General features: G+C 43.3%; 2 protein-coding genes across 5 annotated transcripts; both read left to right on the forward strand.

Moving 5' to 3' along the window:
• The first annotated feature begins 5,909 nt into the window (after window positions 1–5,909).
• Window positions 5,910–9,959, forward strand: Pcna (proliferating cell nuclear antigen). The gene is made up of 6 exons (XM_021152453.3): window positions 5,910–6,323; window positions 7,136–7,233; window positions 7,390–7,457; window positions 7,713–7,907; window positions 9,349–9,472; window positions 9,554–9,959. Exons 1-6 carry the CDS (start codon window positions 6,103–6,105, stop codon window positions 9,631–9,633), a joined length of 786 nt encoding a protein of 261 aa, XP_021008112.1. The 5' UTR covers window positions 5,910–6,102; the 3' UTR covers window positions 9,634–9,959.
• Window positions 9,960–11,474: 1,515 nt separating this feature from the next.
• On the forward strand, window positions 11,475–20,848 carry Tmem230 (transmembrane protein 230). 4 transcript variants are annotated; one of them, XM_085833972.1, is made up of 5 exons: window positions 11,481–11,687; window positions 13,201–13,315; window positions 13,924–14,008; window positions 16,173–16,295; window positions 19,718–20,848. In XM_085833972.1, the coding sequence occupies exons 2-5, from the start codon at window positions 13,296–13,298 to the stop codon at window positions 19,856–19,858; spliced, it is 369 nt and encodes a 122-aa protein (XP_085690098.1). In that variant the 5' UTR covers window positions 11,481–11,687; window positions 13,201–13,295; the 3' UTR covers window positions 19,859–20,848. The 4 variants fall into 4 exon arrangements, with proteins under 4 accessions (XP_085690100.1, XP_085690098.1, XP_021011075.1 ...); XM_085833974.1 differs by lacking the exon at window positions 13,924–14,008 and having other exon boundaries at window positions 11,475–11,552; XM_021155416.3 differs by lacking the exon at window positions 13,924–14,008.
• Window positions 20,849–26,023: the final 5,175 nt, after the last annotated feature.

Raw genomic sequence — 26,023 nt, forward strand, 5'->3', positions numbered from 1 at the left:
ATAGCCACTTTTATTTAACCAATAGCTTAAAACTGGGGGATACATTTTACACAACAAAGGCAGATATATGTTAAGAATCTTCTGGGGGGGGGGGGTCACAAAAGATCTTGGGGTTCAGAATTTGGCCTCTGTATACACAGCAGCACCAAATCAACCCCAGCAGCTCTCAGTGCGAAGCCGTGGGAGTGGGAGTGCCCCATTCCAGCAGTAAAAAAATTAAGTCAGGGGCTGGTGAGATGGCTCAGTGGGTAAGAGCACCCGACTGCTCTTCCGAAGGTTAAGAGTTCAAATCCCAGCAACCACATGGTGGCTCACAACCATCCATAATGAAATCTGACTCCCTCTTCTGGAGTGTCTGAAGACAGCTACTACAGTGTACTTACATATAATTAATAAATAAATAAATAAATAAATAAATAAATCTAAAAAAAAATTAAGTCAGAACTTTTTCTTTACACTAATGGTGTAGTAGGATTTTTTAAAACAAAGAACTACAGAATGCCACTTGAGATTCCACCAGCTCCCAGAACCAAGGTTCTGAGATTTTGGGCCAACAATGCAATCAGAGAGCATTTTCAGAAAATCATAGCTGTAAATTAGGAAACAATTTAAGCGGCTACATCTCAGTCAATCAACTAGCAATTGACTGTGTTGAACTAGATAATTGTTCAAACTTTATCAGTTCCTTGGCTATAGGACCTTTGATAGCCAACCAAAGCTGCTTCTGCCAGGACACTGAGCACTGGTTTGGTCTCTTGGACTTAGAAGAGATGCATAATCCAAATCTAGAGCCCCTATAGAACCATCTTAAGACAGGTTGCTCAGGCCTGTAATCCTGGCACTCAGGAGGCTGAGACAGGGGAAATGCATGCCTGAGGTCGTCCTAGAGTACATAGTGAGAAACCCTCAGTTTGAGTTAATGTCCTGAGCCACTGAAACCTGAAGTGTACTCAAAAAAGCAGGACTTTTAGAAGTTTTAAAATATTCTTCATGTCTTATGTTTAGAAGCCCATACAGCGAAATGTCATAAGGATTTACCAAAATATTTTTTTTACTGGATTTACATTCACTTGAATGTGATTTGACACCCCCACCACAGCCCATCCCTGCTTCTCAGTTGTTTTAGGAAGGTCTTAACATAGCTCAGGCTGGCTGCAAACTTGTCGTGTAGCCAGGGATGACCTCAAACTCCTCTTCCCTCATCCTCCCTAAAGCCAGAATTGCTGTTGCAGGAATCTCTTCGGAATAGGTACTCTCACACCAGGAGTAGAACAGAGACGTATTCACTGATGGACCAAAGCCAAGATGGCTCCTGAAAGACTTCAGTTCTGAGGAGCCATTTTAGTGACTATGTTGGTCCCTGTACTTGAGAAGCAGAGGCACATGGATCTTTGAGTTCAAAGCCAGCCTAGTCTACAGAGTGAGTTCCAGGACAACCAGGGCTACATAAAGAAACCCTATCTTGAAAACAAAATAAAAAGAAAAACCAAAAATACTTCAGTTCCAAGTCCATTTTGCATTTCTTATTTTGTTTTAAAATGAGATGGGGTGAGCAGGCAAGCAAGTGAATGTCTTCCAAGAGGCATCTATCACAGTTAGCTTTCTGCTATGTAACAAGTTCCAGGGTAGCCTGACCTACACAGTGAGACCCTGTACTTTAAGTGGAAGGGTCTGTTTGAACATTCCCTTGTACTTACAAAGGGCCAACGCAACCCTCTGTGCTCTGTCCCTGCCTGGCTCTGCAATCCGGCCTGCACCGGTCTCTCACTGTTCATTATGTTCCAGCCATGTCAACCTTGGTTTTTCTTATTAAAAAAAATTTATTTATATATTTCATATATTCAGACAGATCTCATTTCAGGTGGTTGTGAGCCACCATGTGGTTGCTGGGATTTGAACTCAGGACCTCTGGAAGAGCAGTCAGTGCTCCTATCTGCTGAGCCACCTCTCGAGCCCCACATCAACCTTTGAGTCCTACCACAGGCCACGAAGGCACCTTTTCTTACCCTGCTCATCAATCTCCTCTCCTCCTTTCTTTCTGTTTCTGAGGATGGAACCCAGAGACTTGTAAGTGTGTGCGAGCTACATCCCAGCCCCAATGTCCACCATTAATCATTCTGTTCTCTATTACATTACAATAGTCTCTTCCACTCCCAAAACAGCTAGTTCTCTGGTAAAATGCTACCTCCTTAGACAGTCCTTCTACAACTAGTACATAGCTAGTTTTAAGTTCTTGTTTCAACAGATTCATAGGCACAGCAGGCATCATGCCAATGGAATTTATCTGCTGGTGAGATGGCTCAGCGGGTAAGAGCACTGACTGCTTGCTCTGCCTGTGGTCCTGAGTTCAAATCCCAACAACCACATGGTGGCTCACAACCACCTGAAATGAGATCTGATGCCCTCTTCTGGTGTACAGCTACAGTGTACTTATGTATAATAAAAAAATAAATCTTTAAAAAATAATAATAATAAAATAAAATATCTCCAGGGGGCTGGGGCATAGCTCAAAGGCAGGTTTCTGTTTAGCTTTTCTGAAGTCCTGATATCAGTTTCCAGCATTAAGAAAAAGTCTCTAAAATGATTACATTTCTAGGCATTAAAGAAAATATTATATAAGCCCCCAGCACCGAGACAGAGCAACAGAAGATACAGTGTTGTTAGCAAAGCAAGACCACAAGTCGGAAAGAACACATTCTATGGTTTGCAAAGGAAACGAGATTTTAAGAAACTCAAGAAAAGAAAATTCTCACAAATATACGCAGGTGTATTATGGGTTTTTATTTTTGTTTGTGCTGTGTTGTTGGACACACAGTAACACTAAGCTGCAAGACCAGTCCTACATTATCTCTTGCTGTGTGAAGGAATAACTCAGGCTGTCAAGACAGCTTAGCAGGTAAAGGGACTCAACTTACCACTAAGCCTGGCAACCTGAGTTCTATCCTGGGATCCAGGGTGAAAGAACGGAGCTGACTCTTGCGTGTTTTCCTCTGACCTCCACATATGCGCTAAGGCATGCATGCACCACATATAAATAAATGTTAATAAAACAATAATTTATTACATGTAAAACAAGAAATGCCAGCATTAAAACTCACAAGTGAATGAAACTCCAGATGCAACAGAATAGTACTCTTTTTTTTTTTTTTAAATATTTTTATTTTATGTATATGTGTATTTGCTGGCAAGTGCATATGTTTACTGTGTGTGACTCTGGTGCTCCTGGGGGCCAGAAAAGGCTGTGAGATTCCCTGTAAGTGGAGTTACAGAGGATTATAAGCTGCCGTGTACATGCTGTGAACTGAACTCAACATCCTCTGCAAGAGCAGTCAGTGCTCTTAACCATCAAGGCAGCTCTCCAGCCCTAGACTTGCACTCTTGAGCATTGACATCCTTAACAAAGCAGAGTGTAATACATTAAAAACAGCAGCAGCAGCTCAGTGGGAATAGCACTACTATAAACAGACAGTGTGAACACCTCTCTGTCATGTCTTCTGTGAGGATGGAGATCATGTGGCTCCCATGTTTTTCTTAAAAAATACCCACAAGGGTAATATATGATTAAGGGGTGGGGGCTGAAAGTATAGTAGTGGGGTTTTCTGGGGTTTGCTTTTAATTTTTAAAAAATTGCATTCAATATTTTAAAGATTTATTTATTTATGTATTTATACAGATACAGGTACTTTCCTGCATGTACACTAGAAAATGGCATCACACAGCTGTGAGCTGCCATGCAGGTTCTGGGAATTGAACTCGGGACCTTTGGAAGAACAGCAAGTGCTCTTAACCGCTGAGCCATCTCTCCAGCCCATGACTTTTTATTTTTAACTATTACAGTATCAAAATTGTATGTGATATAGCACTGTGTGGTAGTCTGACAGTTTTCCTCGTTTGTGCTGCATAAAATAATGATGCACCTTATAAGCTGACATAAATGCTGGGCTGGAGAGATGGCTCAGTGCTTAAGAGCACTCACTTCTCTTGCAGAGGATCTGGAGTCCGATTTCCAGCACCCAGGTGGTAACTCACAGCAGTCTGTAACTCTTGTCCCAGGGGATCCAATGCTGCCTTCTGGCCTCCGGGGGCATTAGGCAAGCACACAGTACACAGACAGGCATGCTGACAAAACATTCATACTCATCAATTTTAAAAAGTCAAATTTGCCAGCCTGGTCTACCAAGCAAACAAGCAAACTCCAGTACAGCCAGGGAACATGAGAGACCCTTATCTCAAACAAAATGAAACAAAACAACTGAACATATCTAAAGTGCAATAAAACAGATCCTCCTAATCCACACGCTGGACAGTTAACAGTGTAGGGAAACTCGACACTTGCCATCAGAATGGCCAAGAGTCTTCTAGACCTGATGAATCAATGCATCTTCAATACCTTGGGAGTGATAAATACGTTTGTGTCTCATCATACCTAGACATATGGTGAAAAGAATAAAAGAGAAAAAAAAAGCTGAGAAACCCTACAAACCAAGATATTAAATGAAACTAAAGAGTTAAGCTTGATGCCAGGCTGTGGCATCAAATTGTGAGTTCAAGGCCAGCATGGATAACAGAGTGAGTTTGATGCAAGCCTCAAAAAATTATGGAGACTCTTAACAGGCTGAGGCTATAGCTCAATAAGTTATACAGTTTTCTGGCTAAATCCCCAAGCCAGGAAAAGGAAAATCAAACAAGACAAACTAAAGGGAAATGCAGTGAATAAGGAAAGAATAAATGCACATGAAATGGAATTAATATGGTCATACGTAAACTTTTCCCCCTTTGGTCAGTCTTGGTCCAAGCTGAGTTTAAATCTAGGCCCTCCCACCTCAGCCTTCCCATGTGCTGGAATTATAGTCATTAACCACTCTCACCAGCTAAAACAGTCCTTTTAACTTTCTGAAATTGTATATACCTTATCAGTAAAAACCAAACAAACAAAAAACCCTTAGAAATAAATAAGACATCACACACCAAAAGCTGTGTCTGCACAACTCAACCAACTTCCATACAGTTAGATGAGGCATTCCAAATGGAAACTGCGAAGTTCCACACTAAAGTTTTACACGTTCATTATCAAATATATTTTACCTACCCCCCAAACCAAAAGAAAAAAACATTAGAAATCGAAAAACTCGATATCCTTTTGTAAATGATGTTCATCTACCTGCAGTCAGTTCTTCCCCATCCTCATAATCAATAGGAAAAAAAAAAAAAAAACTTTAGTAGAACAAAATGCTGCAGCTCAGGGACATATGAAAGACGCTCCACCTGCAACAGCTAACATTTTCAAGATGGGGCTCAGGCGTGGGTTCATCTTCAGCCTAAAATTAAGATGAAAATACTAGTAATATCTACCTTTAGAAAAATGTAGAGAACCGGCCATAAGAGGAAAATAAGTACGTGATACATATGGACTTGGTATCTTCTTTGGAGAAGCGTTCACGTTAAGAGGTATTTTTTTAGTCTTTAGGGAGAAAAGTTCAGCGTGACGCACTCAGAAAGTGATATGAAATGGGGGGGCATTAAAATATGGTGGCCTCTTTATTAGGGGGGAGGGGTATTAAAATACGGTGGCCTCTTTATTACTCGATATTTTGCGGCTTATTTCTTACGTTAGGGAAAACGCTCCGTAGTGTTTAAAATACTCTCCAGCTTCAATGCAGGCCGCCGCGCACAGATCGGTTTGCCTGTGACTTCCACTTCCGTGGCGCGGAAACTTCCTAAGGATGGACACTACAGACTAAACTCCCACAAACTTGGGCGGTGACGACAGCCTACGCGAACCCCGTGATGCCCCTCGCCTCCCAGACTCCTACCCCGCAGCCCCGCCTCTGCATACGCGGCGGGGCGGGCCTTGCTCAAACCACGGATACGATTGGTCCTAGAGGAGAGGTGGGTGGGTCAGCGCTGTGGCGTCATGACCTCGCGCAGGGAAAAAGCGCGCGCCTAGGAAGCCGCGGCATTAGACGGTTGCGGGCGCAGGGGGTTGGTAGTCGTCGCTGTGGGCCTTCGCTGCTGTTTCTGCATCGTGAATCAGGGGACCTTGGCAGCCAGACCTCATTCCTCTTACAGTAGCTCTCGTCTAGTCGCCACAACTCCGCCACCATGTTTGAGGCACGCCTGATCCAGGGCTCCATCCTGAAGAAGGTGCTGGAGGCTCTCAAAGACCTCATCAATGAGGCCTGCTGGGACGTCAGCTCGGGCGGCGTGAACCTGCAGAGCATGGACTCGTCTCACGTCTCCTTGGTGCAGCTTACTCTGCGCTCCGAAGGCTTCGACACATACCGCTGCGACCGCAACTTAGCCATGGGCGTGAACCTCACCAGGTGAGCGGGTGGCGGGAGCGGGGCCCCAACCCTCCCGCTTCCGCTTTTGGCGGGGCTGTGACCCTGCACGCTCATTGGCTGGCTTGGCCATCCGCGCTTTCTGATTGGTCTATGGTGTCGGGGGGCAGCCATCACCAAAGCGCGCGGTTCCGAAAAGCCCGCGCTGGCAGTGGCGCCTACTCTTTTTCCGCGCCAAAGCCACAAAGCGGGAGTCCGCGGGAAAATGCGTGCTTCCGAGCTGTGCTCATTAAATGCCTGCAGCTTTGAGCGGCTGGTCTTAGCGCCTAATAAACGAGTCCTAGTGCAAATGTACTGTCGACTTAGAGCGACAATAGGCCTTTTCTTGACTTCCAGAGTCTCACTGCGCATCATGGATTTGAGGGGAAATCTGTCAGTTTTAGCTTTTAACTTTGCTACAGCTACCTAGGTTAGTGCCTCCTGTATACGTGTTCAAGGGCAGTGTGTGACTTATTTTGGTACAGATACATGGATTAGTGCCACTTGTATACATTTTGAAAGATTTACGGAAAGGCCAGACGTGGTGGCACACTCTCCGGTACACTTGAAACCAAGGACACCCCGCTCAAAAAGTTGCTTTCTCGAATGTTGGCTTTTAGTGCATTTTACTAAGTCGGTTTTAAGGATCACATATACCCGGTAATTTGCTTCACCCCTGAGAGAGTTTGGGGTACCCTTAGCCTCTTTAACAGTTCTCCAATCGTGAGTGTGAAATGGGAGAACTTGTAATTGCTTTTTAAAATATAGATGTGGAATACATGTTGATAAACCCTGTCTTTTTTTTCTCCCCCTAGCATGTCCAAAATTCTAAAATGTGCTGGTAATGAAGACATCATTACATTAAGGGCTGAAGATAATGCAGATACCTTAGCACTAGTATTTGAAGCACCAAGTAAGTTCAACACTTTTAAAACTCGGTTGTTACAGAAAGTAAAGTGTGTTGTTTCTGTTTCTCAAAACTAAAAAACATTAACAGGATTGTGGTAAAATTTCCATCATCGATCGGAACGTGTGGTGTGCTTCGGTAACATCTGCTTTCTTTTGGTAGATCAAGAGAAAGTTTCAGACTATGAGATGAAGTTAATGGACTTAGATGTTGAGCAACTTGGAATCCCAGTGAGTTATCTTGTTTCTGATTGTGTGTTTTACCCTGCTGTGATATCAGTTGATGAGTGTTCTAAGTAGAGTTGTGGTATTTGGGATGAATGGCACACTGCCATTTCACTAAACCACAACGGTCTAAAATTGATTTGAGTTTTAAAGAAATCAGAAGGCTTGCATTCTGAGTTCTGGTTAAGATGCTAAATCTTGAGAACATGAAGCTGAGCCTTCACCCTTTTCTAGACTGACCTTTAACTTGTGGATGTACAGGAACAGGAGTACAGCTGTGTAATAAAGATGCCATCGGGTGAATTTGCACGTATATGCCGAGACCTTAGCCACATTGGAGATGCTGTTGTGATATCCTGTGCAAAGAATGGGGTGAAGTTTTCTGCAAGTGGAGAGCTTGGCAATGGGAACATTAAGTTGTCACAGACAAGTAATGTGGATAAAGAAGAGGAGGCGGTGAGTAGTAAGGGGGCGTCCTGTTAAGTGTCTGAAGCAGGGATGGAGCCTCAGCTTTTGTTTTTATTTATTCATTCATTTTGAGATGGAGTCTTGAATAGACCAAGCTATCTTAGAGCTCAGAGACAACTCCATAAGCTTTTACAGGTAGCATTTGGAAAGCTAAGTGTACAACCTTTTGCTTCCTGGAAATACTCTTGACAAATACGTGAGGGTTGGCAAGTGAGCAAAAGAAAATGATTGGGGGTGTAAAAGTCTTTTGGCATCGTGTAGGTCTTCCAGTGGCTTTATGTGTTGCAGGTTCAATTACTAATCCATTTAATGGTGCAAAAGCAAACTGCACAAAGTTGCAATGTAGACCTAGTTACAGGCAAGAGGACACTAGAAATAAGAGTATTTGCAGTCCCAAGGGAAATAAGACTTCACAAAATGTGGAAAGAGTTGTATTAAATGCTCTGACAGTTACATCCATAGAGACAGCTGAGCATGGTGTCTCAAACCCCTAACTGTAGTACTCAAAGCTACAGCAGGAAGATTCTCAGCTTAAAGTCAACCTGGCAGAAAAATCTATCTCAAAAAAATGGGGAAGAAATTGGGAAGGCAAAGGAAGATGCTCTCCGAGCCCTCCTCATTCAAGTAGAACATACTAGGCCTCTTTAATTCCTAAGTATCCCTGAATCGAGGCTTTTTCTCAGGAATCCAATGTATATTTCATGGTTACACTTTTTTTTTCTTTCTTAAGTTTTGCTAGCTAGCCTGAGCATCAGAATTACACACAGAAGTCTGAACTAAATAGGAGTTTTAGGGTTTAATATAGTGAAATTCAGAGTGCTTACTGCAAGTATTTAAGGTAAATATAAGGGGTTACTTTTCTTGGCTTCTGCATGAATTTAAAGTAGATGAAAGTGTAAGAATTCAAACATAGATAAACACAACCCAAGAACTAGTTCTTAACCTTAATCTGCTGAATTATTTCTACTTCCATATCAACTTCAGCTCCTCGGTTCTCAAATACTGACATGTAATCATGCAAGCATTTCCACAACAAAAGAAATTAAGGAATTTTTCAGTATCCACATGTTCAAGGATTGGGAATTGAATAAAATTGATAATCATACAATGAAGACTGGCTTACTGTCCCTTAGTTTGCATTCAGCTGGTGGTTCTTTTTGCTTTTGGAAGTGGTTATGTGTTATCTTCCTCTCTTCATGCATTCTTTGCAAGAGAAATGTTTGCAATCTGAATAGGAACAGATTTCTCCTTTGTTTTGATTGCTTGGGATGTGGCTCTACAGGATGGACTAGCTAAACTTTTTTCTTCTTTAGTCAAGGTTTTCATCAACCCTTCCAAAATGATAACTATTTGGGTTTTTTGTGGTATAATATCATGAACTAATAGTGTGAGATTCTGATGTTTACAGTGAGCCTGTTTTCTCCTCTAGGTAACCATAGAGATGAATGAGCCTGTTCACCTAACTTTTGCTCTGAGGTACCTGAACTTTTTCACAAAAGCCACTCCACTGTCTCCTACGGTAACACTCAGTATGTCTGCAGATGTACCTCTTGGTAAGATAATAAGTTTGAACATTGTTTCGTAATGTGTATTTATATATAGTATTCGGTGGTTTAATTTTTCCTGTCTTTCAGTTGTAGAGTATAAAATTGCTGACATGGGACACTTAAAGTATTATTTGGCTCCCAAGATTGAAGATGAAGAAGGATCTTAGGCATTGCTAGAAATTGAGAAAACTAAACCTTTGAAAATTGCTTCTGAGATGCCAGCGTGTCCTGAGGTCTTTTCTGTCACCAAGTTTGTACCTGAGTATTCTTAAATATAAAAATAAAATATGTAGATATCTGCTGTAAATAACCTCCTTTCTTTCCTCTCCAGTCTCCACGATTTGCTTAAAGAATAAGCTCCAAAGTAAAAACTAGTTTTGTTAACATGAATGTTTCTGCTTTACAAATACTGGTGATTTTCATCAATGATCTTGACGCTAAATGCAGTTTTAAGAAATATTTTTCAATTTAAATAAAGCTGACAGTTTGAAAAGTCGTAGAGCAGTGCCTTCTTTGTACCACGGCTACTGAATAGTTACCCTGTTAGGCAAATGGGCTTCTGTTCTCTCTTCCTGGAGATAGCACTAAAAAAAAAATGTTTAGCTTTAGTTTATGTAACTGCATTGTGCAAAGTTTTTCTGGTAGCTTTGTTTGGGATGTAGCTCTTTTAAAATACAACTTTAATGGCAATGTAGGGGGTGGGGTAGATAAATCTCTCCCTAGGCCAACCAGGACTACACACAGTCCATCTTGAATAAATCAAAGGCCCAAACTTCATGGCTACTTGATCCAAGGGTTGAAAAGGCCCTCTGGTTTTGATCATGATATGCTACATAAAACTAAAGAATACTTGAGTATATTTACTGTGTATGTGTGAGGCTCATGTGGGGGTCAGGACAATTTATAGGAATTGGTATACCCCAGCACCGTGGCTTCCAGGGATTGAATGAAATTCTTCTAGCTTGGTGACAAACACCTTCATTCCTGTCCAAATTATCCCACCTCCCCTCTGTTTTATGTGTGTGTGTGTCTTTTGTAGGTTTGAGTGAGCATGTGTGTATTAACCTGACTTGGTGTGGGGAACCATTTTCTGTTCTTGCTATATTTCAGCAGGATCTCAAACCATGGCTAGTATAGAGCCTCTGCATGCTCTATTTCGGGAGGCCACATTAGAAGGCCTTTAAATACTAAGCTCTATCTGTGGACCCCAAGTTATTTTTTTCTTTGTATTTCATGTTTGACAGTATGTAGACTATACAGCTTTGACTGTTCTGGGAGGTTGTTGGTTAGAGCTCATGCCTAGTAGCTACAACTGTTCAATACTTTGAGCCAATTAAGTGCAGAAGGAAGTAGCCTGCAAATACTCCTCTCAGAGAACTCTAGAGTGGTAAAAATGCTTTATCAAGACTGGCCACTTTCGTGAGGATGAATATTGGAACTCAACTGTGTCAGATAGGACACTTACCTGGCTAGTGTCTAATAATCAGGTAGGGAAACAAGATTTTGGGACTGTGAGAACACTAATTAGCCAGTGGTGACCAGTGTCAGCATAGGGGTGTCTAGGACAGGCCAAGATTCCTGGTGGGTATCCCTTGCCCACCCCTCTAGATACAGGGACTCTGCTGTCCACCGACGTGGCCATGGGGTCAGGACTGGAACCTCAACAGTTTTGCTGTGACCTCGATCCCGGTGAGTGAGTACGGCGCCCGCCCACCCTATGGAGGTAGCAGGTCCTGGTCACCAGGGCAAGATCAAACCGCTACCCGGTTTAGCGTGGTGGCATTTGCCTTTTGTCCCAGGCAAATCTCTTTAAATTCGAGGCCAGCCTAATCAGCATCGTGAGTTCCAGAACAGCCTGCGCTACATAAAGAAACCCTACCAAACATAAAACAAGACAGCAATGAAGCTTTCCAGCCATGTGCCCTGAAAGCAGGATTCGATGACACGATATCCTGGTGACACCACTTCCGGTGCGCCTCTATCCGGCACGCCACTTCCGCCGGGCTGTCCCTAAGACCGCCCCTTCCGTTGGCTGTTGAGCGAGCCGTGCGAGCGCGCCTAACGGAGAACGGGGAGCGCAGCGCGGGTAGGGGGCGGGCGCGCGCTCCCGGAAGCCAGCCGCGAGACCTGGCCCTGCCACCGAGGCTGCTTCCCGGAGACAGTTAGTTCACGTTGGTGGCGGCGGAGGCCGACGGGAGGTTGTCCACAGCGCCACGCTTAGGTGCTTGTGGGCCCGGGAGGGTGGGCGGAGATCGCGGTGGGGCCGGTAAAGTGTAGTAGAAACTTGGGCTGATAGTTTTTTAAGTTGTCATTTACTATGTGATAATGTCACTCTAGAATCCCTTGCTAAGAAAAACAAATCTTCCCATTTCGTTGTCGTGCTGCAACATTTTTGTTTTGGGCGAGTTTATAAGTGGAAAGTACATAACTTTATAACTTGTAATACAAATCAGGCATGGTTTAATGCTTCGAAAATCCCGCGTATTGGTAGCTTCAGCTTTCAGATATGAGGAATTAAACATGTTAATTTTAATTTAATGGGATGGCAACACCAAAAACCTAGTACCTAAGGTTTAGAAATGTAAATGGATTCCCGTTGCTCCTTTTTAGTACTTCTGAACTAGGATGTAATTAATTAACCAAAACGCAGAAACACTTGACACCAGTTTTTGCATGCTAGTTACTTAAGGTCGACTGTAATATCAGTGCCTGGCAGCTCATTGAGATCGAATAAATATCACATGCCATTGTGGAGATTATGTGCAAAATACAACACCAGTGAAGGCCACTTAGATTTCTTCTTAAAGATGGACTTTTTGCGTTTAGAATTCAAATGCCATTGCAAATAAAATAGTCTGTTTTGTTTACATAGTTCTATGACTTTATAAAGAATCCACACATTTCATTTATGGTAGGGGAGAGTGTCTGATCTTCCTATGTTGCCCAGACTGGCCTCTAACTTCGTATATCCACACCTGGCTTCCCAAGTAGTTAGGATTAGAGTCACCTACTGAAGTACTGAGCTTAGATTTCAAGTTTTTGAGATTTAAAAGCCATTGCTTTTAAATTTTACGTACTCTCAAATAATTCAGTAGTTATGATTTTTATTATGGCTGTCTGCTTTGAATAGTTTGAGTAAAACAGATTTTTAGATCCGTTTTTTGCAGGAGCTACATGATGTGGAATGTAAAATCACTTGTTTCAAGCTTGGGATGGGAGCAGAGAGGCAGGTGGCTGTGGCTGTCTGGTGTGGTATTGATAGCCAGGACATTACCCACATGGATAAGAATTTGTACATAGAACCGTACCACACCTAGAAGTAGACACAGTGCTGATGCGAATGTGTATCATTCCTTATCCTCCTCCTCCTTTCATGGCAAACAAAAAAGTTATTTGAATTTATGCTCCTGAGGAAAGTTAAGGGGTAGGCAGTACTGTAAGGGAGGGGTTGAAAATGTGAACACTGGACTTTAGAAAATTAGGCCAGAAACAAAGGTAGCAGATTGAACAGAGCCTGATTCTTGGTGAAATGCCTTTGGTGTCTTTCTGTGAAGTCAACCCAGATCCATAAAGGAAGCATGCTTAGTGTGTACAAGAAGTGTCGGGTCACCACCATAAGCAGTGAAGCCTAAGCTGCCGCGGGTAGCGTGTGGCACAGCAGCTCAGAACAGTATCTGACCTCCTTTCCTGGGCTGTACTGGGACTGCTGCAGACAACAAGTTTTTCCCTTTCAGCCTGTGTTACTCTGTTATGATGCCGTCTCGTACCAACCTGGCAACTGGACTCCCCAGCAGTAAAGTCAAATATTCAAGGCTTGCCAGCACAGACGATGGCTACATTGACCTTCAGGTAACATAATCAATCAATTAAAAAAAAAATTGGCTACTTATATCTTATCTGGACCAGCAAGAAACAAGCTGATTTCCAAGCTCTTTTGAGCCCCAGCTTGGAGAGGGGATCTTGGCAGGGCAGTTTCAGATATCTGCGGGGTTATCCATTTCCAGTTTCAGTTGAAGTGCTAAAGCTATGTAGTTATAGATTTTATTTAACTCACCCAGAAAATTCTTTCCTGACATCATGAGATGCAGATACAGATACTCTTTATGGCAAACAAGAATCTAAGCAAGTAAGTTTGTGTCCTCTCCTGACCAATATTGAGTAGGATTAGCATCTCCTGTCCCTGAGGATAAAACAGTCTAGGTGACGCCTGAGCTAAGGATGAAGCAGCAGGAAGGAGTCCGTTCTTTTAAATATAAACAGATCAATAGTTCTTTGCATTTATGTGAAGAGGAGAGAGTAGCTCTGGGGAGCTTCCAAACCCGTAACGGCAGAGCTGGTAACAAGCTGAGCCTTAGAAGGTTTGCCTCTTACTTCTTTTTAAAATGTTCTTAATGTTATTTGTACTAATAGTGGGTTTCATTGTAACATTTTCATAACATGCTTACACTGTATTTCAGCCTTAATCTGTCTCTGAATCTTAACCTTGAGCTGAATCTACTTATGATGCGGTGCTTTGGGAAAGCTGAAGTGGAAGCTTTAGAGGTGGCTACGCAGTTAAGAGCACATTCTGTTCTGCTGTTTTATTTATTTTATTATTTAGCATATAAAATACATAATTATAGATGCTGCATATATAATAAATATTATTCACAAATACTGTAATGAAATGAATATGTATTATGCCTATGAGTGTTTTGCTTTCATGTGTCCCATGTGTATGCCTGGTGCCCAAGGAGGCCCAAAGAGGGCCTCAGATCTCCAGGAACCAGAGATTCAGATGTTCATGAGCAGCACTGTGGGTGCTGGGAGCGAAACCTGGGTCCTCTGCAAGAGCAAGAAACGTTCACTGGGCCATCTGTCCTTGCCCCCCACACTCCTTATAATTTAGAAAAAATTTTTGATTCATTATTTTAAGTGTATTATGTTTTACCTGCATGTATGTCTGTGTACCCTGTGTATGCAGTTCCCCAGGAAGCTAGAAGAGGGTCTTGGATCCTCTGACACTGGAGTTACAGATGTTGTGAGTCACCATGTTGGTTCTGGGAACTGAACTCAGGTCATCTGGAAGGCAAGTGCTTTGACCCTAGAGCCATCTCTCTAGCCTACAAGTGTCATTGTTGCTGAGGACCCAAGTTCGATTCCCAGCAACCACATTACATGACTTACACAGCTATAACTCCAGCTTTTGCAGGATCCAATTCCTCTGGCTTGAACAGGCATCTGCCCTCACACATACATACCCACGCATAATTAAAAATAAAACACATCTTTTAAAAGGAAGACAGAGGGCCAAAAAAATCAGAATGGGTGGGTAGGGAAGTAGGGGGGAGGGTATGGGGGACTTTTGAGATAGCATTGGAAATGTAATTGAGGAAAATACATAATAAAAAAATATTAAAAAAAAAAGTAAGAAAATGTTTAGAAACAGTAAAAGTAATTATTGGGAAACCAGGTGAGTTGCACAAATCAAACCATATCCTGGCTAAAGGAACATACTTTACCTCTAAGGAAGCTCGATGAGTTTATTATGCTACCATGAATACAAGAAGAAGGTGCATGGATGGGTCACTCTGGAAATGTGCCTAGGGCCATCACTCTGGAGTCCCTTCTGATTTTAATCAGTTCTACAGACAGTCTAGACTCAAGCTGCTCTGGTCTTTGGCCTTTCTTCATTGTGTTCTTATCATCTCTAATACTTCCAGAGAGAGCATCTTTGGTTTTTGTAAGTTTAGCTTGGAAATCCTGGCCACATTCTGGAATGAATCTCACCAGAGTAGAGTTATCTCTCGGAACCTGGGGAGGAAGTGAGTGTTTCTAGAACAAAATTTGCAGATTTGGGATAGAGAATGTTCAGTGGTCCAGAGCAGAGGCTGCTATTCCAGAGGACTCAGCTTTGGTTCCTAACACTCACATGGCAGGTCACAGCCACCTGTAACTCCAGTTCTAGAGGATCTGATGTCCTCTTCTGGTCTCTGCAGGTACTAGACATGCACCTGGTGTATAGGTATGAGTAGTCAAAATGCCCATACGTGTACATTAAAAAATAAGGGCTGGTGAGATGGCTCAGTGGGTAAGAGCACCCGACTGCTCTTTCCAAGGTCCAAAGTTCAAATCCCAGCAACCACATGGTGGCTCACAACCATCTGTAATGAGATCTGATGCCCTCTTCTGGTGCATTTGAAGACAGCTACAGTGTACTTACATATAATAAATAAACAAATAAATAAATCTTTAAAAAAATAAATAAATAAATAAATAAATATGAAATTTTTTTAAAAAAAGGAAGACAGAAAAGAAAGCTAAAATTCTGTTTCTAAACTTTTGACTGACTGTAAGCTAAGTCACCTTCATTCCCAGAAGCCACTTCTTCATGTCTGTATATAGCATGGTGCTCTTAAACCTCCACAGGTTAGCAGCAGCTTCCACGCATGTGCACTTAGTAAATACATGTCAACAGCTCGGTGACAACATCGTCTTAAAGGGGTGTCCTTGTTTGTAAGGAGGGAACTGTGGACCAGCAGACTGCTTCTCTCTCATGAGCATATGTACTGCTTTGTGTCCAGTCTGTGCTGATGGTGGACATGCTTAAGACACTCGAAGCTTCCACTTCGATGCTCACGTACCCTCCCTGCACTAGAGTACTTTAGGCCTGGTCTTTTCTTAGTGTTCTTCATCATTTGTGTTTTTCTCTCTCTCTCTCTTCCAGTTTAAAAAAAGTCCTCCTAAGATCCCTTACAAGGCCATTGCCCTTGCCACCGTGCTGTTTTTGATTGGCACCTTTCTCATAATCATAGGCTCTCTCCTGCTGTCGGGCTACATCAGCAAAGGGGTAAGCTAATGGGTGTGTGACAGTATACCATGGGTCTTTCAGATGTGAGCTACAGCACTATTTTTATGTTCCAGAAGTACAGTGGATTCCACTAGAAGAAACAATAAGCGCATCTAGTTTCTCCTCTGATAATAAGGCATGGTTTTTTGTTTTGTTTTAGTTTTGGTTTGGGTTTGGGTTGGTTTTTTGGTTTTTTTTTTTTTTTTTTCTCCTTTGAGCAAATGTCTCCATAATTCTTAGAAGATGGGGCTTGCTTGTAAGTAGGCACACATAGCTTCTGAGATAGTTTAGAATAACGCAGCTTTGCCTGGGTTCAGGCTTCCAGACTAGTACATGGCTGTAGCTAGACTAACATACCATGGTTGTAGTTTTACCGAAGTGTAGACGCGCTGATGGGTGTTTGGGGTGAAACAGTGAGGCTTGTGTAAGTGTGTGGCCACTACGCCTTATAAGTGGGTTCCTCTTTCCATTGGTTTGGTAAGAGTTCTGCTGAGTTTCAGTATTCAAAACCTAAGTGGTGCTTGGTAGTGCTTTCCCTCGGATGTTTATTTATTCTCTGTCTTAAATTATCCTAAATCGGCCAGGCGTGATGGTACACCACTTTAATCCCACCACTCAGGAGGCAGAGGCAGATGGATCTCTGAGTTCCAGGATAGCCAATGCTACACAAAGAAACCCTGTCTTGCGGGGGTGGGGTGTGACCCTAAGCAGTATTCTTTTTTGCGGGAGGGGAGAAAAGATTTATTTTAAGTTTTAGGCCATCATTGAGAGAAGTTAAGTTAAGCAGTATTCTAACCATAATACAGATCCTTTTTTTTCTCTCACACACTAGAAAAAATGTAGTTCCTTTTTGGTGTTTTACACGGTTACAAGCAGCAAAAATTAAGCATCCAGTTACTGAGGTGACAATTGACACGTCATTACAGCTGAAGTACTATTTGGGTTAGTTTTTATTGTTGTTGTTGTTGTTGTTTTCTTTTGTTTTTGTCTTTTAAGATTTACTTATTTATGTAAGTACTTTGTAGCTGTCTTCAGACACCAGAAGAGGGCATTGGCTCCCATTACAGATAGCTGTGAGCCACCATGTGGTTGCCAGGAGCTGAACTGAGAACCTCTGGAAGAGCAGTCAGTTCTCTTAACCACTGAGCCATCTCTCCAACCCTATTTTTATTTTTTAAGACAGGGTCTCTCTACATAGCCTTGCTTGTCCTAGAATTCACTATGTAGACCAGGCTGGCCTTTAATTTAGAGATCCTCTTGCCTCTGCCTCCAGAGTGCTGAGTCTAGAAGTGTGTGCCACCACACCCCACTGCCACTTAAGTAATATTATCCAGTTCTTAGAGAAAAGACAAAAAGGGTGCTATGTTTAAAACTAAGAACTTGAAAAAAGTAGTAGGGAGATTGCTTGTCAAAAGAGTGCTTAAGGGGCTGGAGAGATGGCTCAGCAGTTAAGAGCGCTCACTGCTCTTCCAGGGGTCCTGAATTCAAATCCCAGCAACCACATGGTGGCTCACAACCATCTATAATGGGATCTGATGCCCTCTTCTGATGTGTCTGAAGACAGCCACCGTGTACTCATATATATATATAATCAATCAATCAATCAATCTTTTTTTATTTTTTATTTTTTTTCCCGAGAAAGGGTTTTCTCTGTGTAGCCCTGGCTGTCCTGGAACTAAATCTGTAGACCAGGCTGGCCTCAAACTCAGAAATCCGCCTGCCTCTGCCTCCCAAGTACTGGGATTAAAGGCATGTGCCACTACTGCCTGGCAAATAAGTCTTTAAAAAAAAAAAAAGAAGAAGAAGAAAGAAAGAAAGAAAGTGCTTAAGGATGGTGAGGCAGGAGTGGGTGGGTGGAGAGCATTCTCGTAGAAGCAGGCGGGAAGGGGGTGGGATGGGGGTGTTGCAGAGGGGGAAACCTGGAAGGGGGATCACATTTGAAGTATAAATAAGTAAAATGACCAATAAAAAAATTAGAAAGAAAGTGCTTAAGGACCTGGAATCTGACTCCTAGCACCCACATAAAAAGTTCCAAGTGTTGGTATGCATCTGTAGCCAGGCACTGCAGGGTAGAGACACAGTTGGGTCCCCAGAGCTGGCTGGCCAAGCCATTCTAGGCAGATTGGTGAGTGCCAGTAAGAGATTCAGTGAGAGATGAGACTCTATCTCAAAAAATAAGATTAAGGAAAATAAGAAGGAAAAATGGCTTCACTGTTAAGAACCTATTCTGCTCTTGCAGAGGCCCCAAGCCTGATTACTAGACCTGAGGTTGGGTGACTTATAACTGCCTGTAACCCCAGCTCGAGGGCGATTCCAAGCCTCTGACCTCTTTCAGCACCTGTGCTTAGGTGCACATTCACAACATAGGGGATAGCTCTGTGGCTAAAAACACTGGCTGTTCTTCCAAGGGGTTAGGTTCAATTTCCAGCACCCATGTGGCTACTCACAACTGTTCAAAAGTCCAGTTCCAGGGCATCCACTGCCTCTGTGGGAATTAGGCATACTTGTGGTGCACAGACATACATATAGACAAAACATCTTTTCAGTTATTAATTGGGGCTTAAGTTCTAGAGGTAGTAAAGTCCATGACTGTCCGTCTCAGAAGAGTCTTTAGACCTGTAAACTGTTGAGACTGTGAACAACTGTAGGGACTTTTGAAGTTGAACTGATAGAGTTTGCATTATGATATAGCTATAAGTCTATAGGAACCAAGGAGTAGAGTATGGTGGTTTATGTGAGAACAGCATCCATAGGCTCAAATATCTGAGTGATTGGTCCACAGTTGGTGGACTGTTTAGGAAGAATTAGAAGGGTTAGCTCTGGTGTTCTCTGCCATGTGCTTATAGATCAGGAGTAAACTTGTAGCTACATTCCAGGGTCCTGCTGTTTTCCCCACCAATGATGGTCATGAACTCTACACCTCGGAAACTGTAAGCAAGCCTCCAAAACTCTTCTATAAATTGCCTTGGTCATGATTTCTCTTGGCAATAGAAGAGTGACCAAAACATACCCATACTTAAATATTTAAAATAAGGCACTGTTGAGGAAGTCACTTGAAGTCAACCTCTGGCACACAAGCATACATCTGTATGTACACTTGTAGACAATAATAGTATGTACCAGCCAAGCACGCAGGTGCGCACACACACACACACATACACACACACAGCTTGGAAGAGCAGAAGGAAATAAGCCTGATATCTGAATAAAAATGGCATTTCTTTTTTATAATTTTGAATGTATTGCTTAATTTGTAATCAGGAAGAAATTGGGAGTGTAGTGCTTGCCTACCACGCCCAGCGTCCCTAACTTGATCCCTGAGACAGAAAGATAAGAAACAAAGAGGAGGTGACAATGTATACTGAGAAGAGAGATGTAAAGGTGTGACTTGTATGGGATTAATGTTTTCCTTCTGCCACCAGGGGGCAGACCGAGCCGTTCCTGTCCTCATCATTGGCATTTTGGTGTTCCTGCCGGGATTTTACCATTTGCGCATCGCCTACTATGCATCCAAGGGCTACCGGGGTTACTCCTACGATGACATTCCAGACTTTGATGACTAGCCTTCGCCTCAGCTTTGAGAAGAGTCACACACAGAGCAACCACTTTAAGATATCAAGCAAGAACTCTGGCTAAGGGCTGAAGAAGTCTACAATTTGCAGATGTTTAGCAAAACAATGGCCAGATTGTATGAGTTCTTCTCCAAAATGCTCCTGCTTTATAATTAGCTAATTAGGACATGGTATGTTTTCATCTTCTGGCCCTGGCTAAGCTTGACAAGTTTTTCCACATGAGTGTGCATCATGTAAGAGTTGTGAGGCTAACTGTCTTGGAAGGCAGCCTGTTCTACAGCGGAAGGTGTTACCCTCCTTAGAGCTGAACCTTTCTTTTGTCTTCCATTGTCTGCTTGGTTTTGTAGCATAATGGGAAATGTATTATGTCTAGTTTCTTATTACTAAGTAATTTATTTTTAAAATTACCTATCTTATCTCTCACACTCTCCTCTACCGTTATATCCTAGTAAAATTCAAGTATCTGGCTTACCCTCATATGTTCCTCCACCTTCATATCCCAGTAAAACCAAATATCTGTAGATCCATCTCTAATTGGCTTTTTTTACATTGACAGCAACCTGGAATTTTTAAACCATTAAGCTGGGTATTACGATCCCAGTACTGGGGAAGCAGAGGCAGGTTATGAGTTCAAGGCCAGCCTGGTCTACATAGAGTTTTACGACAACTAGGGCTACCTAGTGAGACCCTGTCTCAAGAAAAGGGAAACTTCCTCTGGTTTCTCCATAGTTTGCCTACCACAAAACTCAGGTGAATCTGTCCTTCGTAGGTCAAGAGATTGTGTGAATCATACCTCAAGGACTAGACTTTGGCTGTTTCTTCGTAAACGTGTAGATAGTGTACTTAGAGTTTATAGCCCTGCTGCTGGCTGGTACGACGATATCATTCCGCTAAAGATTACAAGACCTGGCCAAGATCCCTGAAAATGTATTAAGTCAAATCTGGTTCTCAGCTTATAAAAAGTGTCAATTTTTTTTCTAAGTATGTGTGTGTTGTTATTTATTTTTATTTTATGTACATGGACGTTCGCCTGCATGTGTGCTTGTATGAGGGTGTCAGATCTTGGAATTACACACAGTTGGGAGCTGCCATGTGGGTGCTGGGAATTGAACCCGGGTCCTCTGGAAGAACACACTCAGTGCTCTTAACCACTGAGCCGTCTCTCCAGCTCAACATGTTTTTGTTTTTGTTTTAATTAAAGTGTCATAATTTAAATTCTAGATTTAAAACTATTTAACTTTAGGTATGTTTTTGAAAAGCATTCTAATAAATCCCAGTATTTAGGATTACCTCTGTTTTTAGGTAACTGGCCTTATCAGTCAGACTCTGCTTTGCAGTCTTTTTTTTTTTTCCTCCAAGGTTAAGGACTTGGGCATCCAGAGTTCTAGAGGTGTCATCAGCCAGGATTTGGAAGGCTGTTGGAAGGGAAGTTTTGGGAGAAAGATAACTTTTGGATGTGTTGAAACTAGATATCTACTCAACACTCGAGGAGAGCTATGGAGAGGAGAGAAATGGATTGGGTCTCTCATAGAGATAGAAGTGCTAGAGTCAGTGTTTGGATAGTAGCTTCAGAGCCAGAGAGATGGGTGAGCTCACGAGTGTAGTTAGCAAACAGATAGAAGGAAACAACTTAGTAAGGCAGCGAACCCCAGCAGCTGCCAGGTTTGGCTGTATTTAAAAATTGGAGGAGCGCCCAAAGAGTCTGCGGTGCTGAGCAGCTCTAGAACCTTGCTGCTTGTGGCAGAGGATCCACAGCTCCCTGTGGGGCATTGCTTGCAAAGCTAGAGCTAGATTGGTTCAGCCAAAGCAAAGAGCTGGGTGGTAATTAAATTACAGAAGGGGTGATGCCACAAAGGAGGGGAAATGCCAATATCACAGAAGGGTGCAAAATGCCAAGGCAACCTCTGTTCCAGGTCACCTCCATGCCATTTATTGATTTGCAGACAGCTGCGAATGTACAAACACAAGCTCCTGCTGGACAAAGTAGTCTGGTACACACCTTTAATCCCAGCTCTCTGGAGGCAGAGGCAGCTGGATCTCTGAGTTAGAGGTCAGCCTGGTCTATAGAGTGAGTCCTAGTAGATCCAAGACACAGACGCTTCTCAGACAAACAAAAACCAGGCCCAGTTGTGTGGTCCTGTGATCCTTTTTTTTCTGCTTTATTACACTTAGCTCTGTGTATCCAAGGAAGTCAGCCACATTTCCCCAGTGCCCAATTTGGAGGCCTCACTGTGGCCTCACTCCACATCAGCCATACCCTCAACTCTACCTGCCTCATTTATCACATCATAGACGGACTCTTCTATCCTGTGCAGGTCCACAGTCAGAGCATCCTAAGATTCCTGCCTGGGCTAGAATCCCTCTCTAATGTCCCTTGAGGAGTGACACTAATCACACTAGTAGTCCGATCTAGGTGGACTAATTCAGAGATACACAGAATACCTCTGATCAAGCCAAAATCAGACTTGCATGCATTGACTATAATTGTATTCTTTGGTGCTTTATAAAAAGGTCTAAATTGCCATAGTGATGGGGAGCTTTTTTAAAGATTAAAAACCTTATGCACACATGTGAGTATATGGCACATAGGCATGGGTGTACACAGAGCCCAGATGCCCAGGAGCTGGAAGTACTAGCTATTAAGTTACTCACATAGGTACTGGGAACCAGACTCAAGTGTTCCGAAGAGTGGTACATGCTCTTAACCTCTGAGCCATCTCTCCAGCCCTGCTAACCATTTCTTTTTCTAAGACCTTGTGTACAGAACTCTCATGAATTCTGTATTATTTTAATCTCTGCAAAAGTCCTGTGTTAGGAAAAAAAAATCCAAAGCTTAAATTAATGCCTTAGGGGTTGAGCAAGGAAAGAAATGGGGGCAGGCATGTGTATAGTAGAAGCAGTAGAAACCAAGCCCCCCATCAAATGAGTATTTGCCTAAAAGCAGCCTGTTCTCTTTTCTGTTTTATAAACTAGTTGACACAGTAATTGTGACACCTATTACACTTTCCAGGAAATCCAAAGCAGAAACTACCTCAGTCACTTTTGATGGTGGTCATGTGATGAAGAGTCCAGACCCATTCCTTGGCATTGTGGTCGAAAGTACCACATGTGGCCAGTTGACCACTTCCATTCTTTCTGGAGGTACAACAAGAAAAGATGGCATAGTCACTGAGGAGCAGAGGTTGCAAACATGGTCACTGGTTGCCTTGCATTTAAGAAAAAGAGTTAAGTGGTGTTGGTGTTTGACTTTTCTTTAAAAGGAGATGAGCCAGGCAGTGGTGGCGCACACCTTTAATCCCAGCACTCGGGAGGCAGAGGCAGGTGGATTTCTGAGTTCGAGGCCAGCCTGGTCTACAGAGTGAGTTCCAGGACAGTCAGGGCTACACAGAGAAACCCTGTCTCGGAAAAGAAAACAAAACAGAAAACAAACAAAAAGATTGCCAGGCCTCTTGAAGCAGGTTGTAAAGGTAGCTTTACCTGAGCAGGGATTCCCACTTCACTGTAGTCCCAGGTCAGCTGGCCATTTGTTAATTCTTTACACAGCCTACAAATATCCCTCTAACAACCGTTCATCAAATGGAGAGTCTGACATTTTCCTTCCAGTATGGACAGGTGGGCAGTTCTCTGAGTTGAGGCTTCCCTGTGTGGCCTTCCACCCATTGCCATGACAGCCAACTACCCTTCAAACCATCGGCTCTATCTGAAGAGTCAGGTCTCTGCTGGGACCATGTGCTTCATCCCGTGGGTCCAGACCTGGGCTGGGCAGCAAGCTCAGGGGAGCTTCTTGGTGTACTATGAAGGAACCGGGTACTAGGAGAGCACAGTGTGGCTTCTGGCCTTATGTGCCACTTGCCGATCATCATTAATTACCCTTTAGCTTTTGACCTGTCATCTTAATCTTATCCTTTCTTGTTCCAAAGGTGTGTGGTTTATGGTTTAATGCCTTGGGAGGAAAGGGCAGATTCTTAGTTATGAGGGGTTGGACAAATTACCTGAGCGTCACTTGCTTTAGAAAGTGGGGTAAACTAACTCCTACATTAGGGGGACATTGGCAGGGTTCATTGAGCCAGTTTAGGGGTGGCGTGGCAGGGCTATTGAACGTACCTAGACCGTCATCATTCAGTAAGTGAAACTGCTGCCAGAAAAGTGAAGGTCGATCCTTTAGGGGCGGGGCCTGGAGTAGGGCCAAGGATGCTGGACAGCTCACCTGCCCTCCTGAGAAACTTGTTCTATTACAGAGTCACCCCAGAGACAGGGCTTCTTTCCTAGATGGAACGGGAGGGGGTAAGGTAGTCCTTTGCCTGTATCCGACTGGACTGGGCCTTCATGTGACCCAGACTGAGACAGGACCTTGCAGAGAAGACCGTGGAGATGAGGTGTGCCTCGGCAGCACATCTGACCTCTCCGGAAACTAGTCCTTTATGTTTCCACCCCTCTGCTTTACCCTCTCTTGTCCCTTGCTACTTGAAAGCTGTCTTAGTTTTCTGTGGCTGTGAAGAGATACTGAGACCAAGGCAACTTGTAGAAGAAAAAGTTTATCCGGGGCTTGGAGCTTGCTTAATTTCAGAGGGTTAGAGTTTATGACCATCATGATGTCAAGCAGGCATGGCAGGGCACTCAAGCAGTAACTGAGAGCTTACATCTAAGCCCCCAGCTCAAGGCAGAGAAAAAGAGAACTAGGAATGCTATGACCTAGTGATAGACCTCCTAGTCCTTCCTAACCAACTGTATGTAGACTGGTCTCAATAACTAGTCTGTATGAGCCGATGGGCCATTCTCGTTCAGACATTGTCACAGGACCCAGAGGTTTTCATTATCCCTAAGCGCTCTGCATCTCCTATTCCATTTCCTGTCCTTGGGGCTAGTAGACTCCCTTCCAGCAATGCTAATGGTGGGGGAGGAGAGAATTCAGGAACTCTAGTCCTTGTGAGCTCTAAAATGAATGGTGGAGCAGAGGTGGGGAAGCTTCAGAGACAGAAACAAGGAAGGAAAGGCCCTGGGAAAGCTTTCATGAGCCATGAGAAACCGAGACAGAGTCCCAGGGTAGGAACTGAGCAGGGTGTGCAATTTCTCATCCAAGGGAGGCAGGAACAGCTCTCGTGAGATAGCAGGAGTTAGTCCTGATTATTGGAGGCCTTGGCTATCCTCACCTGTAAGTCTGACAGCCCCATTCTTCCATCCCTCACAGTAACTTGAGAAAACACTGTCTAGAAAATGCTCCAGTCTGAGGTAAATCCTTGGAGGAGGTTTCCTCTGGTGTTAATAGAATCTGCAGCTTGCCCTGAGTCTGCCCCCACTGGGGCTCGTGTCTCCTAAAGCTGAGAATGGAAGCAGCCAAATCCTCAGCAGCCTAGGAGCGTCCATGGCCTGGCCGCAGTACACAAGTGTTGGGTGTGACCACACGCAGCCAGAGGACAAGCCAGGCCACCTGCTCTCGTGTCTGTGACTTTTATTTCTGCAGAGTTGATGGGACCCAGGGTCTCACATATATTAGACAATTGCTCCACCACAGGCCCCAACCTTGAGTGTTAGTTTTGTATCCTGAAATTTGACTTTGTTGATTCTAGTAGCTTCAGGGAGTAGCTTTTGTATTGACGCCATGACATCTGCAAATTGACTGCCTTGCCTCTGTTGTGATGGGCACCTCTTTCCATTCCTTTTTCTTGCCTAACTGCTCTAAGACTCCCTGCTACACGGTACAGAAGTGGGGAAATGAGCACGCTTGTTCTTACCCACAGAGGAGAGCCTTCCAACTTTTCCTCATTGAGTGAAATATTAACATTGTGTCATGTGTGAATGAAGGTTTGCGGGAGGAAGCTGACCTTCTGTTGAACCTTCTGCCAGGCTCATTAACGAATTAGAGCCTTAACCATTGTAGATAAGTCTGGAATGTTGTAGGTTCAGAGCCTAATTACAATTTATCTAAATAAGCATTCCTTGCCCACTTCTGTGTCTGACCTAACATCCTATGGCTAACAGATAAAACCCTTTGGAACCTATTAACAAACTCCAGTTTCCATTAGCCAAAAAAAGCTAAGAATGTCATCCGAGAGCATCTGAAACCTACTACAAGGCTCCCTGCTTTGCCATCCCCCAACTTTCTGTTGTTTCCATCAATATGTTTGAATAGTGCCTCGACTGAAGACTGTTCTGCTA

This window comes from Mus caroli, unplaced genomic scaffold (genome assembly GCF_978045245.1).
Source record: "Mus caroli unplaced genomic scaffold, Mus_caroli_1 scaffold_2, whole genome shotgun sequence".
In the NCBI taxonomy this organism is placed as follows: Eukaryota; Metazoa; Chordata; class Mammalia; order Rodentia; family Muridae; genus Mus; species Mus caroli.